This window comes from Zingiber officinale, chromosome 9B (assembly GCF_018446385.1).
Source record: "Zingiber officinale cultivar Zhangliang chromosome 9B, Zo_v1.1, whole genome shotgun sequence".
NCBI classification, from domain to species: domain Eukaryota; kingdom Viridiplantae; phylum Streptophyta; class Magnoliopsida; order Zingiberales; family Zingiberaceae; genus Zingiber; species Zingiber officinale.
Window position 1 is genome coordinate 42,877,573 of NC_056003.1, and position 16,279 is coordinate 42,893,851.

At 42.6% G+C, this 16,279-nt stretch overlaps 2 protein-coding genes across 2 annotated transcripts; one reads left to right on the plus strand and one right to left on the minus strand.

The window, feature by feature from the left end:
* Positions 1-5,561: 5,561 nt before the first annotated feature.
* LOC122025585 (putative germin-like protein 2-1) lies at positions 5,562-6,590 on the minus strand. Its single transcript, XM_042584419.1, has 2 exons — positions 6,415-6,590; positions 5,562-6,293 (listed from the first exon to the last, which is right to left on the minus strand). Exons 1-2 carry the CDS (start codon positions 6,587-6,589, stop codon positions 5,734-5,736), a joined length of 735 nt encoding a protein of 244 aa, XP_042440353.1. The 5' UTR covers position 6,590; the 3' UTR covers positions 5,562-5,733.
* Positions 6,591-7,190: 600 nt separating this feature from the next.
* Positions 7,191-8,204, plus strand: LOC122025586 (putative germin-like protein 2-1). The gene is made up of 2 exons (XM_042584420.1): positions 7,191-7,376; positions 7,486-8,204. Exons 1-2 carry the CDS (start codon positions 7,250-7,252, stop codon positions 8,043-8,045), a joined length of 687 nt encoding a protein of 228 aa, XP_042440354.1. The 5' UTR covers positions 7,191-7,249; the 3' UTR covers positions 8,046-8,204.
* The last annotated feature ends 8,075 nt before the right edge of the window (positions 8,205-16,279 follow it).

The following is a 16,279-nucleotide window of genomic DNA, read 5'->3' on the forward strand; positions in this document are numbered from 1 at the left end:
AAGGGTCGCCGGAGCACTGAGACGCAGAACCGCCGGAGCACAACAAGCGTACGAAACCGCTGGAGCTAGCGGAAGACGAAAGCGATGCAGCGGTAGCCGCCCCACGGCTTTATAAAGATGGACGTGGCTGATCGAGGTCGTCCGATCTAGGGCGCAGGAATCGGGGCACACATTCGCCCGTCGAATTCGAACCGCCAAATGTCACATCAGCAACTGTCACCTAGGATGTGCGGTAACTGCGCCAGCGACATGTGGCGTCGTCCCACAGGTTAGCATTTAATGGGTGCATGCTCGACCTTAATGGAAAGGATTTGCATGCATCATAAGGAGATTTGGACGGCGTCAGCATTAGCTGACCGGCCCGCACCCCTTCAAAGGTGGCAAGTAAAAGTATCCAAAATAGCCAGGTGCAGTGGCATGAATCGCCGACCGGGGGAGAAAGATCAGTCCTGTGGAGACTGAGCGGGATCCCACTCAGCTAATAACCGACTGGCCAGCCACTCACCAGGCTATTTGTCTAGTCAGTCGGACTTTCAGCCACTCACCAGGCTATTTGTCTAGTCAGTCGGACTTTCAGCCTCCTTCGACTAGACTTGAAGGGAAGACATGTGATCCGGCGGTAAGAAGAGAGGCCCGCCCGGCAGAAGGTCAAACAGGTCAACACCCGACAGACGTTCAACCGGGTGGGCTATCTTCCTGATTAGCAGGAGGATTAGCCTACTCGGCATCTCGACAGCTCGACCTGACGCCGAGTTTCCGACGCTCATAAAGCAAAGTGGGAAGAAACGGAGGCCGAACGACCATCTCGCTCGGCTAACAGTAGACGCGGCATTCAGATGAGCAAGCATCCACCTGAAGGTCGTCAGCCGACGGGCCTCCGCTCGGCCCGGGAAAGGTACTAGCCGAGCAGTTCCCCCACTCGGCCCGGGAAAGGCACTGGCCGAGCGGTTCCTCCGCTCGGCCCAGTAAAGGACAAAGGGAGCGGGTGGAGAGATCTTCCTGGGAACAGTGTCACCGACAAGAGGCATAGCCAACGGCCTGGTCGGACAGAGAATCGTATGGTGGAAGCTTCCACTGTCACGTCAGAGATATGCTCGTGCTATTATGGTAGGGTGTCAGTCATGCTTTTCTGACACATCTATTCCAGGTATGCTTTGAAGAGTGTGCACGCCTCGGGGAGCGTGCACGCGCCTCTGGGGAGCCCTATATAAGGACCCCCAGACGCCGATGGAGGTATGCACACATCTCTACTGTAGCTACAGTTCTCGCTTCTGCTCTACTTTTTTCTTTCTTTCTGTCGGAGGTTTGACTTGAGCGTCGGAGGACCATCATCGGGGAACCCCTCCCCGTCTCGACACTGTGTTTGCAGGTCCACAACGACAAGGGATCTATGTCTTTGGAATTTTCGACCAATCAACAGGAGTGCCACGTCCCCAGCGTCCATCGACTCAGTGTAGGACCGTTGGGCCGGCTAGGAGGGGGTTGTTGGATATCCTGCTAACACAAAAAAGAAAACAAACCCTCCTCGAACTCTTTAGGCTAACACTTGCATAATTAAGTTAAGCAGATAAATTAAAAGCATAAAGAAAAGCGAGGCACAAAAGATTTACTTGGTTACAACCGATGTGGTTGTTAATCCAAGGAAGATTAAGCTCAATAAAACTCCTTCGGGCGGAGAAGCCTCGTACAGCGTTGAAGTGCAGAAAACAGAAGCTTAGACTAAAAGAGAGTGTGCAAGCACTGGATTTACAATCAGTGAGTTCTATTTAAGCTTCTGGACCAAGGCTATATTTATAGTCTTGGTCCGGGCGCCTGGAAGGGTTCCGGGCGCCCTGGGGGGGATAAATTTTATCCCCCAACGGTCGGATCGAGTCAAAACTCGATCCTGTTGAAAAGTCGATTCCGGGCGCCCGGAAGGGTTCCGGGCGCCCCGGTCGGTTCCGGGCGCCCGGAGCCCTAAGGTCAACATAAGTTGACTTTTCGACTCCGGTTCAGCTCGTCTCGATCCAGCTCATCTCGGTCCGGGTCTGTTCGCTCCGGCTCCGTTTGCTTGGGTGATCTCGGCCTTCCGGAATAGGGCTCACCCGAACCCATGTTCCGGCCTTCTCGAGCGTGCTTCCCTCCGGCTTCTCGTCCCTCGGAATTGCCGCGTGTTCCTTCTCGTCCACCAGCGTACTCATCCGCAGTCTTCGTCCCTCAGTCGCACCCCGTGCCGACCTTCGCGCTAGCTGCGTCTCTTGCTCCCCGAGCAATCTTCCGCTCCGGCTTTCGTCCCTCGGAACCACCGCGCGCGCTTCCTTCTCGTCCGCCGGTGTACTCTTCCGCAGCACCTCGTCCCTCGGACGCACAGCGTGCCGTCCTTCTCGCTAGCTGCGTCTTCCGCTCGAGTACCTGTGCTCCTAAGCTCCTGCACACTTAGACACAAGGTTAAATACAACGCAGGACCTAACTTGACTTGTTGATCACACTAAAACAACCTTGGGGTTCCAACAATCTCCCCTTTTTGGTGTGATCAACCCAAGTTAAGCTAGGGTCAAAACTAGACATAAAATTAAAACAAGTTATTGCAATAATGTGCAACAAAATTAAATTTCAACAAATTTTCAATTTTCAATTTCTACCTCCCCCTAGACTTATACTTTCTCTTCTCCCCTTTGATCACAATAAAAATGGGGTTTCAAGAAAAACAATCTAAGGGTTAAAGACTTAGAAAAAAATACCTCTAAACAAAAGAATTTCTAAGTCATTAAGATCCTTTTAGAGCAATTTCTAGAACTTTGAAAATTTTGCAATAATTTTCACCAAAAAAAAATCATTCTAAGAAAATTTAGCAAAATTAATAACGTAAAAAATTTTCTTTGCATTTATTTAATTGTTGTTCTAATGCTCTTTATCAACAGGATTTAAATTTCCATTTTAATTTATCAAAACTTCTTAAATCACACTGTTTCAAATTTAAAGCCACAAATATTAAACATGCAACAATTTGTATCATGTTAATTTCTATTATTTTTTGAATTTCAACTTCACAAAAATATTCAAATAGCATAAATTCTAACTTGATAAAATTCCTCAATAATATAAAAAAATCTTTTGGCAATGTGCAAAATTCGTTTGAAAGAATATTTTGTAATTTGTCAGAATTTTTTAACAATAAGAATTTGCAGGAATCTATTAATAATAGGTTTCTTAATCCGAAAATATTTTTCGATGAATCAATTTCTAATTCATAAAACTTTTTCAATAAAGTAATTTGTACTTCCAAATTTTTAGGACCAGAAAAAGTTTTCGATAATATTTCTAAGTTGCATAATTCTTTCGAAAAACTTCTTTGTGATTCACAAAAGTTTTTTAGCAAAGTTTCCAACTTGCAAAATTCTTTTGTTAAGATATTTTGAAATTCGAAGAACTCTTTCGATAATATTTCAAATTTGCAGGATAAGTTTGACAATTGATTTTCTAATATAAAAGACTCTTTCGATGATTCGCAAAAATTTTCAGGCAATTCTTCGATTGAATCATTCAATTGATCAGAGGTTCGAGTCCATACCTGACTTACCTTGTCAGTAATTGATTCTCCCCCTATCGAGTTGCTTTCTTCCGAAGATTCTCCCCCTTCATCGATCTCGGGATGTACTTCGGCTGTTGTAGTACTTACCTCGATTTCAGACTCTTCTGTCGGTGGCTCGGTGTCTATTGAGGTGTCAGCTTCTGAAGGTTCTTCGTAGAGCTGCAAGAACTTTTCTCAAAGTTCTTTTGCGCTTTCATAATCTGCGACCTTTTTGAAATCTTCCTTTGGTATTACATTCAGAAGATAATATTTTGCTCGCCCATTTGCCATAGACTCCTCACGTTGCTTTTCGTTCCAGAGGCGTAGATCGAGTCCTTCTCCGTTCGTGTTCTTTGGTTCTTCATAACCAAATTTCATTATTAAAGAAATATCAAAATCTGAGTTAAGGTATACCTCCATGTTTTGTTTCCAGATGGAAAACTCCCCCTCGAATGCAGGTGGGTAGTCGCTAGCTCCGGCCATCGTTTTGTTGCTTCAGACGGCGGTTAGTCCTTCTGAGGCGTACTCGGCTCTGATACCACTTGTAGGACCGTTGGGCCGGCTAGGAGGGGGTTGTTGGATATCCTGCTAACACAAAAAAGAAAACAAACCCTCCTCGAACTCTTTAGGCTAACACTTGCATAATTAAGTTAAGCAGATAAATTAAAAGCATAAAGAAAAGCGAGGCACAAAAGATTTACTTGGTTACAACCGATGTGGTTGTTAATCCAAGGAAGATTAAGCTCAATAAAACTCCTTCGGGCGGAGAAGCCTCGTACAACGTTGAAGTGCAGAAAACAGAAGCTTAGACTAAAAGAGAGTGTGCAAGCACTGGATTTATAATAAGTGAGTTCTGTTTAAGCTTCTGGACCAAGGCTATATTTATAGTCTTGGTCCGGGCGCCCGGAAGGGTTCCGGGCGCCCCGGTCGGTTCCGGGCGCTCGGAGCCCTAAGGTCAACATAAGTTGACTTTTCGACTCCGGTTCAGCTCGTCTCGATCCAGCTCATCTCGGTCCGGGTCTATTCGCTCCGGCTCCGTTTGCTTGGGTGATCTCGGCCTTCCGGAATAGGGCTCACCCGAACCCATGTTCCGGCCTTCTCGAGCGTGCTTCCCTCCGGCTTCTCGTCCCTCGGAATTGCCGCGTGTTCCTTCTCGTCCACCAGCGTACTCATCCGCAGTCTTCGTCCCTCAGTCGCACCCCGTGCCGACCTTCGCGCTAGCTGCGTCTCTTGCTCCCCGAGCAATCTTCCGCTCCGGCTTTCGTCCCTCAGAACCACCGCGCGCGCTTCCTTCTCGTCCGCCGGTGTACTCTTCCGCAGCACCTCATCCCTCGGACGCACAGCGTGCCGTCCTTCTCGCTAGCTGCGTCTTCCGCTCGAGTACCTGTGCTCCTAAGCTCCTGCACACTTAGACACAAAGTTAAATACAACGCAGGACCTAACTTGACTTGTTAATCACACTAAAACAACCTTGGGGTTCCAACACTCAGCACTCGGACAAGATCAATCTCCAAAGGTAGGGACGCTCTCGTAGCATAGGATAGTTGAGGTACAAGGAATATCTTCAAAGGTAGGGAGACTCTCGTAGCCTAGGATAGTTGAGGTCAGGGGAGATATTCAAAGGCAGGGAGGCTCTGGCAACCTTGGATAATTGATGTTCAGGGGATATATCCAAAGGCAAGGAGGCTCTCGTATCCTAGGATAGTTGAGGTCTACGGGTGATCTCCACAGGCAGAGAGGTTCTTGCAGCCATAATTATATTGAGGCTTAGAGGAGATTTCTATAGGCAGGGAGGTTCTTAATTACAACTTGATACAGGAGGAGTCTAGGGGAGACTTCCACGGGCAAAGTGGTTCTCACAACCTAGGATAATAGGAGTTCCAGGAGAGACTTCCATAAATAGAGAAATTTTCATAGCTTGGGATAATGTTTGTTAGAGAGACATTAGCTGCAGGAATGATGAAGTCAACTCAAAAGTGACATTAATTAGCACGGTTAACATTCAAAGATAAATAATGATTCTTTATTTTTCGCTTAGCTTCTTTTATTGATTTGGAATCCAAAAATAGTAAAGCAACAGAATCGCAACGTAGAGTAGTAACAACAACGAATACATCATGCAGATGATTTATTGGCAATTAATTAATTAATTAATTAAGCGAGTGAGTGAGGGTTGGTTGAGACTAATTGTTGTTGTCCGTCCATTGTTGAGCTTGGAGCCGGTCAACGAGGCGTTTGTCCACCTGAAAAGCCTTGGCGAGCACATCATCGGAAATGGGCGGCGTGGATCCGAACACAGCCTTGGCAATGGTAATGACGCCCGGGTTTTGACTGCTGAGACCGGCGAGCGCAACGGCATTGTATTTGCCCGTGTTGAGTTGGAAGTGGATGAGGCCTTGGGGGAACACAAAGACGTCACCCTTCTTCAAATTCTTAGTGAAGAGGCGGTTGGTTTGGCCGATGTTGGACGTCACAAAGCCGACGTAGAGCTCTCCTTCTAGCACGACGAGGATCTCAGTGGCGCGAGGGTGGGTGTGAGGAGGGTTGAGCCCATTAGGCGCGAAGTCTATGCGAGCCAAGGAGATGCCGAGGGTGTTCAGCCCGGGGATCTTATTCACGTTGACGGCGGTGACGTTGGAGCGGACATTGTTGACGGTGTTGCCGGGCTTGTCGAGGCCAGAAGTGTAGAAGTCGTCGGCTGTGACGTCGTTCATGTTCTTGCATACGGCGCCGTTGACGAACACTGCAAAAAGGTAATTAAGGTCCGATTGGTAAACATATGCATGCATGCGTACTGGAAAATGGAAATGAAAGCGCTTAGTTTGCTTGTTGGCGGGGGAGGAGGAGTAAAGCTAGCTATGCACCTTTGGAGCTATCATCTGCGACGCAGAAGTCCTGAAGGGGACTAGGATCTGAAGCCAATACAGCAGCATGAGCGAAAGCCAAGGCGAGGAGTGCGACGAGGAGCAGTTTCATAGCCATGTCTTTGATTAATTGTATCACTGAGCTGAGCAATGGTATATTGGTATTGCTATGCATGCATTAATAGGTTTATATAGAGAAGAAGTAGGCTTGAAAGTTGAAACATTCTTCCCTGCCCTGCCCTGCTCTGCTCTGCTCTGCTCTGCTTTCATTTGGTAGCGTGCGTGAGAAGAGAGATCATGAAATGGTAAACTAAAAGCGCATGACATGCTCAGTCTTCACCTGCTCCTTAATCATCAGAGTAATTAACTACTTGGTCTTATCTTATTACTTGACCAATTAAAAGTTTAATTTTCGCCTGAGAATTTGACCATATCATATGGTGCTAGCTACCAAATACAAGACATGCACAATTAATTAAAGCTAATTGACTTAGTGATCCTCTACGTCCTTTATATTAATTTACTTGGCCAACATAGAAGCAAATTAGAATGGGCAACACAATATAATTAATGCGTTTATCATCGTATTAATTAATTGATTATATTGGCTTGTACTTAACTAATCCACGTTCCCATTAATGTTCATATTTGAATTATACATTTATAATAAGTCAAAGTCAAAGTAAGGTAAGATTAGTTCAAACCTTCTAGTCTCATAGTCTATATATATATCCCTTTCCTCTAACCTATTCGCATATCATTCATTGCAGCTAGCAACCAACCGTCGTTTCTGCTCTTTTATACATTAATCTCCTAAACAAATTAATTAGCTAAGATGACGGCTAAAATTCTTATGGTTATTGCTGCTCTCCTTGCTTTGCAATTGGCTACCTCTCGTGTAGTATGGGCATCTGATCCTAGTCCACTTCAAGACTTTTGCGTCGCCGATAACAACTCCAAAGGTTTATATACATAACTTCTTCTCCCTTAGCTTAGTTTAGCTTGGTTGATTTAATTTAGAGCGGCTTGTCTAATTACATCTTATATATTCATTGGTTCCTTGATTTACAGTGTTTGTCAATGGATTCGTTTGCAAGAGCATGGATGACGTGAAAGCCAAAGACTTCTTCACCTATGGCCTCGACAAGCCCGGCAACACCATAAACAAGCTAGGCTCCAACGTCCGTGCAGTCAATGTGAATACAATTCCTGGGCTCAACACGCTCGGCATCTCCATGGCTCGCATCGACTTCGCCCCTCGCGGACTCAACCCACCCCACACTCACCCTCGCGCCACTGAGATCCTCACCGTGCTAGAAGGAGAGCTCTATGTTGGCTTTGTGACATCCAACATTGGCCAAACCAACCGCCTTTTCACCAAGATTCTGAAGAAGGGCGATGTGTTTGTGTTCCCTCAAGGCCTTGTCCACTTCCAATTCAACCGTGGCCATACAAGAGCTACTGCAATCGCTGCTCTAAGTAGCCAAAACCCCGGTACCATAACCATTGCAAATGCAATTTTTGGCTCAAAACCCTCCATATCCGATGAAGTTCTCGCTAAGGCTTTCCAAGTGGACCGGAAGATTGTTGACCGACTCCAAGCTCAATTCTGGATGGATAACAACAATTAGATATATAGGAGACGTATGAATATCATATATATTATCAATATTATCGTTACTATGCATGGGTTATTATAACCCGTATAATTGATTTACTTAATAAAGTAATTTGTCATGTAACCAATTAATTTATTTCAATAATAAAGATGATGATGATGATGATGATGATGATGATGATGATGATGATGAGATATTTTATTTGAATAATGATATAATATGAGATCCATTTTGTTTGAAACCTAGGTTTAATCATGCTAACAAAGACAAAAGCATAAAATTTATAAATTATGGTGTTTAATTGTACCTTTTAAATTACAAATTAAGCTGCAATTATATATATGATTGAAATAGACTTAATTAATCAATGTAAAAGTTTATGCATGGTACATCCGCCCAGCCTTTTTTTCTCAACATACCTAGCTTTGTCGACATGCACACTTCACCTAAGATTTTCATAACACATCTAGCTTGTTTGATTTATTATATGTACTATCGATGTGATTTGTCCATATATCCCTCTAATTATATGCCTAACTCAATTGGCTTTCTTGAATCGTCTTGGGCATAATTAGTCGATCGAATTTGTCATGCCATAATAGCTTGTTCTTACCTTAATATTTTTTTTTCAAACACAGAGATGTGTGCTACATGTTCAAAGGTACATTTAGCTCCTTCTTCCCAAGCAATGGCTTTCATGAGCATCTTCGAAACATTCATAAACAATTGTTCATTCTCAATTTCTAACACTACAAAAAAAATCGAGATTACCAACGGAATATTCCGTTTAAATTCCGTCGGTGAAATGGTTTAGGGATAAAATTATGACAGAAAATTATTTGTCGGAAGGTGATTCATCGGAAACGATTTTAAAGACAGAATTTAGGTCTGTTGGTAAATTTTACTATGAAAATTATTTTCCGTAGCAAATTTTCCTGATGAAAACAATCATTCCGTCAGTAATATCAAAATGGAGTTTCTGTCAGAAAGTTCATTTTGATATTACCGATAGAAATGTTGTTTTCGTTGAAAAACAATCGATATTTACCGATGGAATACTGATTCCGTCAATAATTAAAAAAATCAAGAATCATTTATATTCAAGATCTACCTTGTTTATAATTTCCAGATATACAACACTACAACAAATGTATAATCAGGATCTACCCAATGGAATACTCTACTCCTCTGTTAGGATATGATATCTATCACATGTATGTTGGTATAGTTTCGTTAACATAAATACACTTGCGTAGGTATACAGGAGTGTACTTATAGGTACAAACCTAAGTATATAACTGAAATGTGATGTAAATGCACGAGTATCAATCAGTAACTATACTATAGTATAGTAATGTCATACAAGGAATATTCGGTGCTAGAAGCTATTGGGTGATCGAAGGCGTATAGTCTTCCTCCGAGAAATCTTCCGTTATACGTGTATGAATAGTCTTTTATAACCTCCATAATAATGATAGAAGACGAGTAGCCTATCTCATAATAAAGTTCTATTGCTTGTATATGTCAGATATTAGAATATTCCTTAATGAATAGCTGTTATTCTATGACTGGTTGTTATGATTTCCTGACAATGTTGTATCTTGGAGGTGATCCAACTGGACCCTTATCTGATCAGTTATATGTAATAGGAGACTTACTGCTAGTATCTCGGAGTAGTTTTGATGTGTCAACTAAGTTTAGTTAGGTCATGTTGTATTTGATCTTTGTGTCTAAGTGTGCAATAGCTTAGGAACTCAAGAAGTCAAGCGAAAGATGCCGCTAGCGAGAAGGATGAGACGGGAAGAGAGTTGATGGGATCGGTGCATCGAAGGACGAGATGCTATGGAAGAGTACACCAGCGAACGAGAAGGACGCGCGTGGCGGACCGAGGGACGAGATGTCGGGGAGAAAGGCTACTCGAAGAGAAGGTCGGAGTTGGGTTAGAGTAACCTCAACTCCGATTAGCCGGAGAATCACCTATGTGAAGAACTACGTGAAAAGATCAACTTTTCAGCTGAGTTGCCTTGTGAAAGACGCTATCCATGGCTGGAAGGCGCCTAAGATGAATAGTACGAAGGCATCTTCCAACTTATTGAAGGCTTCTTCCCTAGCTATTAGCCGAAGATAAAATTTTGTCTTCGGCGATAAGATTTGCCACGCTGGAGGCGCCTTCCACCCAATTGAAGGTACCATCTAGTTTCGGATGAAATTTTCTAAGGGCTATAAAAAGACCTTTGAAGTTAGGAATAATTCAACAACTTGAACAACAAGCATTGTGCACTTTCCTAGTCTTTCTTTTGAGTAACCAACTTCTATAAGAGGCTTCTCCGCCTGCAACAAAGGAGAATTCTAGTGGAGTTTTCTTCAACATATTGGATTAACAACCACCTAGGTTGTAACAAATTAATAGAATTATTCACTTACTTTCTTTTATTTAGTTATTCAATTAATTCATTATTAATATTGTGCTAATCTAATTTAATCAAAGGATTGATAAAGGGGTTGCTTTTTTAAGGCAATTCACTCGCCTCTTGTTGGCTCCACTGCACCAACACTAACAAGGATGGGGAACTGAGTCCATTCATTTTGACCGACAATTAGGATGAACAGACTATATATTAAGCTGTATTATAATAGTGAGAAATGAGTTGTCCTTTAAGTTCAAACGATGTTGCGCCCAACCAGTAGTATTTTTAGAGTGCTTTTGCTGGGAAGTTGGGAGCTCAACCATAGGTCCGTCAGATACTTTAGACCAAGCAACTATATATAATAAGACTTACCCCTACACTGCTATGCTGGGATTTGGAAGTTTAGACCGGATCTTATATTGGTCGGCACTAAACCCTATTTACCCTACCAACATTAGGGTTGTTTAGGTTTATTTTGTATATGTTAGCATCAAGTGGATTGATAAATCCTCCCAATTTGCCCTGTTCTTAGGGCCGGTCATTTTTATACTAAAAGTTATATTATAACACTGATAAGATTGTGCCTGTAAGCTAAAAGTAATATTGTTGGAACCCCAAGGTTGTTTTGATGTGATCAACAAGTTAAGTTAGGTCATGTGGTATTTTAACCTTGTGTCTAAGTGTGCAGGAGCTTAGGAGCACAAGGAGTCGAGCAAAAGACGCAGCTAGCGAGAAGGACGACACGAAAGAGACCCGACGGGCTCAGTGCGTTTAAGGTACGAGGTGCTGCGGAAGAGTACACGGGCGGACGAGGAGTATAAGGTTGCTGGAGAAGGCCAAAATTGGATCCGGGGTGAGCCTTATTTCGGTTGGTTGAAATCACCCAAGCGAGCGGAATCGGAGTGGAAGATCGGAACCGAGGCGAGCACCACCAGAGCAGAGGGACCGGACCAAAAGTTAACTTTGTTGACTATTGTGGTCCGGGCACCCGGAACTATTCCGGGCACCCGGACCAATTCGGGCTGCTCGGAACCCCTTCCGGGTGCCTGGACCTGAAATTTTATTCTGATCACGGTCAAACATGATCTATACCAAAAGGGATAAAACTTTATTCCCTCCCAGGTGCCTGGAACCCTTCCAGGCGCCCTGACCAAGGCTATAAATATAGCCTTAGTCCAAGAAGCTCAATCAACACAAGCAATTAGCATTTCGAACACTTGTACACTTTCTTTAGAGTTTTGCTTCTATTTTTCTGTGCGTCATTGTTACGATTCCGCAAGTGCACGGATTCGTCGTCAGTAATATATAAGATTGTCGAACCACAGGGACTGTTGATTAAGCACTAGAGATGTCGCAAAGTAAGTTATCTAGATGATCGAAAGTTGGCTTTGGCGCTTGCAAACTAACGAGAGTGATTGAAGAGAGAAAGAGAAGGATGAGAGAATCGATCTTAGAGGGAATTGAGCTTTGGGAAATGGATTCAAGGATTTCGGTTTCGTTATGGTGGAACCTGATGCATCATGTACTATCTTTTACTCATTGTCAATCAACATACCTTCGCTGGAAGTTAAAGCTACTATCCTTAAGTACTAATCAGAGAAGATCCCTGTAAAATCCTGTTACGGTTAACCCCTGTCACTAGGGCACCTCGGTAGATCACAAGAATACAAATTTAATCGGTATCATTAGGGATAGAGATAGGGGTTTGGTTTGGTCTCTTACTTCCTTGTGGAGAAGTTGCCTCTCCTTTCAAGGGAATATCCTAGATGTCCATGAACGGGTTACCCCTGTCACTAGGGCCCCTCGGGTGTACAATATAGATCCTCTTTTTACGAAATAAGCAATTCTTACACAATCAATTAACATGACAAGGCAACAAGTCTAATGCACATCAAATAGAAACGAAGCAAGAGAAATCATCCAACAAGTAAAGGCACGAACATGAGTCTTACATCAAACCCTATCCAAAACTACTCTCTACATCCATAGAAAAGGAGATCTACTCCATTGCGAGAGAGGAACAACCCCAAAACATAAAGTAAAGCACACTTACAACCCTTGATATGAGAAGAAGGGGAAGAAGATATGCTTGCCGAGGTTTCCGATGTCTTGGTGATGCCTCCTTGCTCTGGAGATGGACGGAACATCAAGAGATGGTGGCGGATGAAGCTCTCGGGTTTCCCCCAAAGGGAATAACCCTTTCCCAAGGAGAGGGGGCAGAATCCCAAACCAAAGATCCTCTAAGAATAGGGTTCTTGACCCTTTTATAGCTCCTCCAAGTTGTCCAAGAAAACCAGGATTACAGGGGTCCAGTAAACTAAGTTTTTCAACCATTAAACAAGGTTTTATCATGATTTAACCTGAACCAAAGTTGTAGCTCTTGAACTTATCTTCAATCTGATACTTGGATCAAGCCCTGGCTCCAACCGAGCCGAAAGTTATGGCGGTTCAAAGTTTGGTCTGCGGTCTGGGCGGAGGTCCAGTTGAACCCGCGGTTGGGAGGCACGACCGTGTAATTTAGCACGGTCAGACAACGCTTTCTCTCTGTTGTATCTGAAGCAAAGTTGTAGATCATATTGAAGTCAGCTACGTTTTGGTATAAAGAACATCCCGAAACACCAACGGAGCGCAAAGTTATGGACAAATTATGAACGGTCTGCAATCTGTCCAGAATTCAGCACAGCCCTATTTTGGCGTGGCACGACCCGTGTTCTTCGTCACACGGCCGTGTGGAATCCACACGGCCTCACACGGCTTCTTCTCGGGTTGAGTCACATGGCTGTGTGAAACTCACACGGCTGTGGCCTTTTTCTTCTCTGCCAAGGTCACACGGCCGTATGGATTCATACGACCGTGACCTTTCTCTCCTCTGGATCGTTGGCACGACCGTGTGTTGCTTGGCCACGGGGATAATGGCACGGCTGTGTGGGGGCACACGGCTGTGGCTTTCTTCGCATCGGGTGCTGTCAAGACCAAGACATGATAATGGCACGACCCAAGTGCCTGTGTGTGGTTTTGCTCCATTTTCGCTCCAAATAGCGTCCTATCAATCAAAACAAGCAAAGAGTAGATCTCCGAACAAAATATAATGGAAGTATGACATTATAATGAAATAGGGTACAATAAACATAGATTATGCTAATGAAATGCAAGTAGATGTGTGTCAAAGCATGCATAAATGATCATATAATCTACGCACACACCCCCAGACTTAAACCTTTGCTTGTCCTCAAGCAAAACCCGCAATCTAGATTTATATGGTTAAATAGTGCATCATAATCTCTTGCAAATCAATCTAATCCTATCAGATGATTTCATTGGTGAGCAAGATACAAAAGTAGTTTGAGTATAACCTAAGTAGTAGTCCTCCGTGCTCAGTGCGAAAATGGCCTAAATTTATCAAGTTTCAATCCCTAAGTCTAGTCAAGTCGTCATAAAATTGTGTTCCTTATACTTTCGCGATAGACACTTACCTACCACATGCAAGGTTCGTTCCCCACAAAAATGCTATGCATCGTGTACACAAGGTCTCAAAGGAATACTCAGTATCAAGAGAAACATAACATTCATTTCCCCAGTAACCTAACTCGGTCTCAAAAGGGTGAATTGCTAGTTTCCATTCACGACAACTATTTTTTTATCCTTTTTTTTTAATGTTTGCAACGTATCAAACTTGAACAAACCTTCATTTTTTCATTTTTTTAAATTTTTTTTGGGATTGATTTTTCCAAATGAGCTTACATGATCTGAGTTTATCCAGTAACCAAAATGTAGTTGAGAGGTCACCATAGAAGCACAAGTACTAGTCCAATTCTATGAATCATGACTATTTTAGAGTTATCAACCATCAAAAATAGGCATAGTGCATAGAGATCCTAAAATAAGGTCAATACTTAAACTCTTGTAGTAAAAACATTGCTCACTTTATGCTATCATAGATAGAAAAATATAGATCACTAAATATAATAGCACCATAAGTAGCCAATAAACCACATGGAATCTAGAACAAACGTGCTAGTATTTTGTAATAAGGAACAAACAATCATGATGTGATGTAAGATGCAACTAGCAAAAATTTTATTAAGCAAAAAAGAAATAAACAAAAACTAAACCAAACCAAATGCATCTAATGCATCCCCCTAGACTTAAACTTTTCATTGTCCTAATGAAAATAAAAACAATGTGGAGGAGATAAAAAGTAAGAGAAGTTACCAAATGATGTCATTAACTTCTCCACCATATAGTTGCCCTCCTCCTAATCTTTGAATCCTATAAAAGAATGTAGACAACAAAAATTAAGTAGAGGATATATGTTTATTATAAAGAAATGAAACTAGAAAGAACTAAAGGCATGAATGGAAATGAAGAAAATGAACTTGGGTTGCCTCCCAAGAAGGACTTGTTTAAGGTCATTAGCTCGACCACCTCATTAAATTCATCGAAATCTTGCTCTAGGAGGGGTAAGATATTTCAATACCCTCCTACCAATGACTCTTATAATGGAGAGAGCTTTCATCAAAGGAGCTACAGAGTAAAGTATAACTTTATCCATCTTTATCTTCTTTGAAGTTCTTTCAGGTGGTCAAAGATGGTTCAGTCTGAGCTTCCAAATATAGGCCTCATGAAAATCTGCACACCCAAAAGAAAAACATACCTCTCCCAAGCATGCTATATTAGATAGAACTAGAACTTTATTAAGATGAATTGAGTATGTATCACAGATTGAATCACATCTAACAAAATCTACTATTGGTACATCTATGAAATTTTCCAAAAGATCATAAAGGATACTAACCTTGCTTTGCTGAGAGATACCTGAAAGTTCTAAACATGTGGATGTGACTTCTGAATCTTGCATTGACTCTAGCTCTGGCTCAAGTGGTGGTGCCTCTAAAAGTAGTGATTCTTGGTTGCTTCTATTACACAAGTCCCTACACAATTATCATCAACCAATTCCATTTTTGCAAATTCCATAGTATCGAGTTGTTGTACGACCAAGAGAGGTGATCCTTGGGACATTTCCTCCATAGTACATGCCCCTACACTTTTATCTATGACATCATCATCATAAGTGGGGAAGAGTCCACTAACACTAATGTCATCAATATAGGGATCAACAACATTATTAGAAATTTGAAGTAATATTCGTAAAGCTGAGATCCCCCGTTGCACCATTAGCTATTCAAAAACTTGTGTTGTGTCTCCATCTGACTTGGAGCAGGGATATTTGTGTGTTGGGAGTCCTCCAAGTCAACCGACTAATCTGGTTGTAAATGATGTGATCTGTCCAATGAAAAATCATCCCGAAACTCTGAGAAACTCTGAGATGCTTAAAAAGAATGATCAACACCTTGCACGCTTCTATAATCAAAATTTTGATAATTCCTCCAATCCTGATTATAGGGATGAGGTGGGTGAGAGTTCTGTTGCTGGGAAAATGACTGCTCACTCTGCTCTAGAATTAACTGAGGTTGAAAGTTCTGAATTTGATAATCCCCCCAGTCATAGCCATAAGTATCAGGAACCTACTCATACACATCTTGGTGTTGAGGTTGGAATAAGTGCTGAAGTTCCGTGGAAGAGCTAGCTGTATTTTGGAAGAAGTAACATAAAATAGCTGGATGGAATGGACTACCACAAGCCGTGCAGATATCATCAGTTGGTTCTGTGGGAGGGTCATCTTCCTTTTGAAAGAGGTGGAATATGGCAGACGGATGAGACGTGCTACCACATCCTCCACAAAGGAACTCAGGTTGCTCATCTAGATCATAGCCTTCATCAATGGGAGATCTGGGTCTTACACTCATGGGTGTGAAAAATTCTCTTAAGGCCCTGCAT

Excerpts from the sequence above, each read along its gene's own strand:
- LOC122025586 (XM_042584420.1), top strand. The coding sequence starts at position 7,250 with ATGACGGCTAAAATTCTTATGGTTATTGCTGCTCTCCTTGCTTTGCAA. Across the intron at positions 7,377-7,485 it reads CGCCGATAACAACTCCAAAG|TGTTTGTCAATGGATTCGTT; the intron begins GTTTATATACAT and ends CTTGATTTACAG.
- LOC122025585 (XM_042584419.1), bottom strand. The coding sequence starts at position 6,589 with ATGCATAGCAATACCAATATACCATTGCTCAGCTCAGTGATACAATTA. Across the intron at positions 6,294-6,414 it reads CGCAGATGATAGCTCCAAAG|TGTTCGTCAACGGCGCCGTA; the intron begins GTGCATAGCTAG and ends ACCTTTTTGCAG.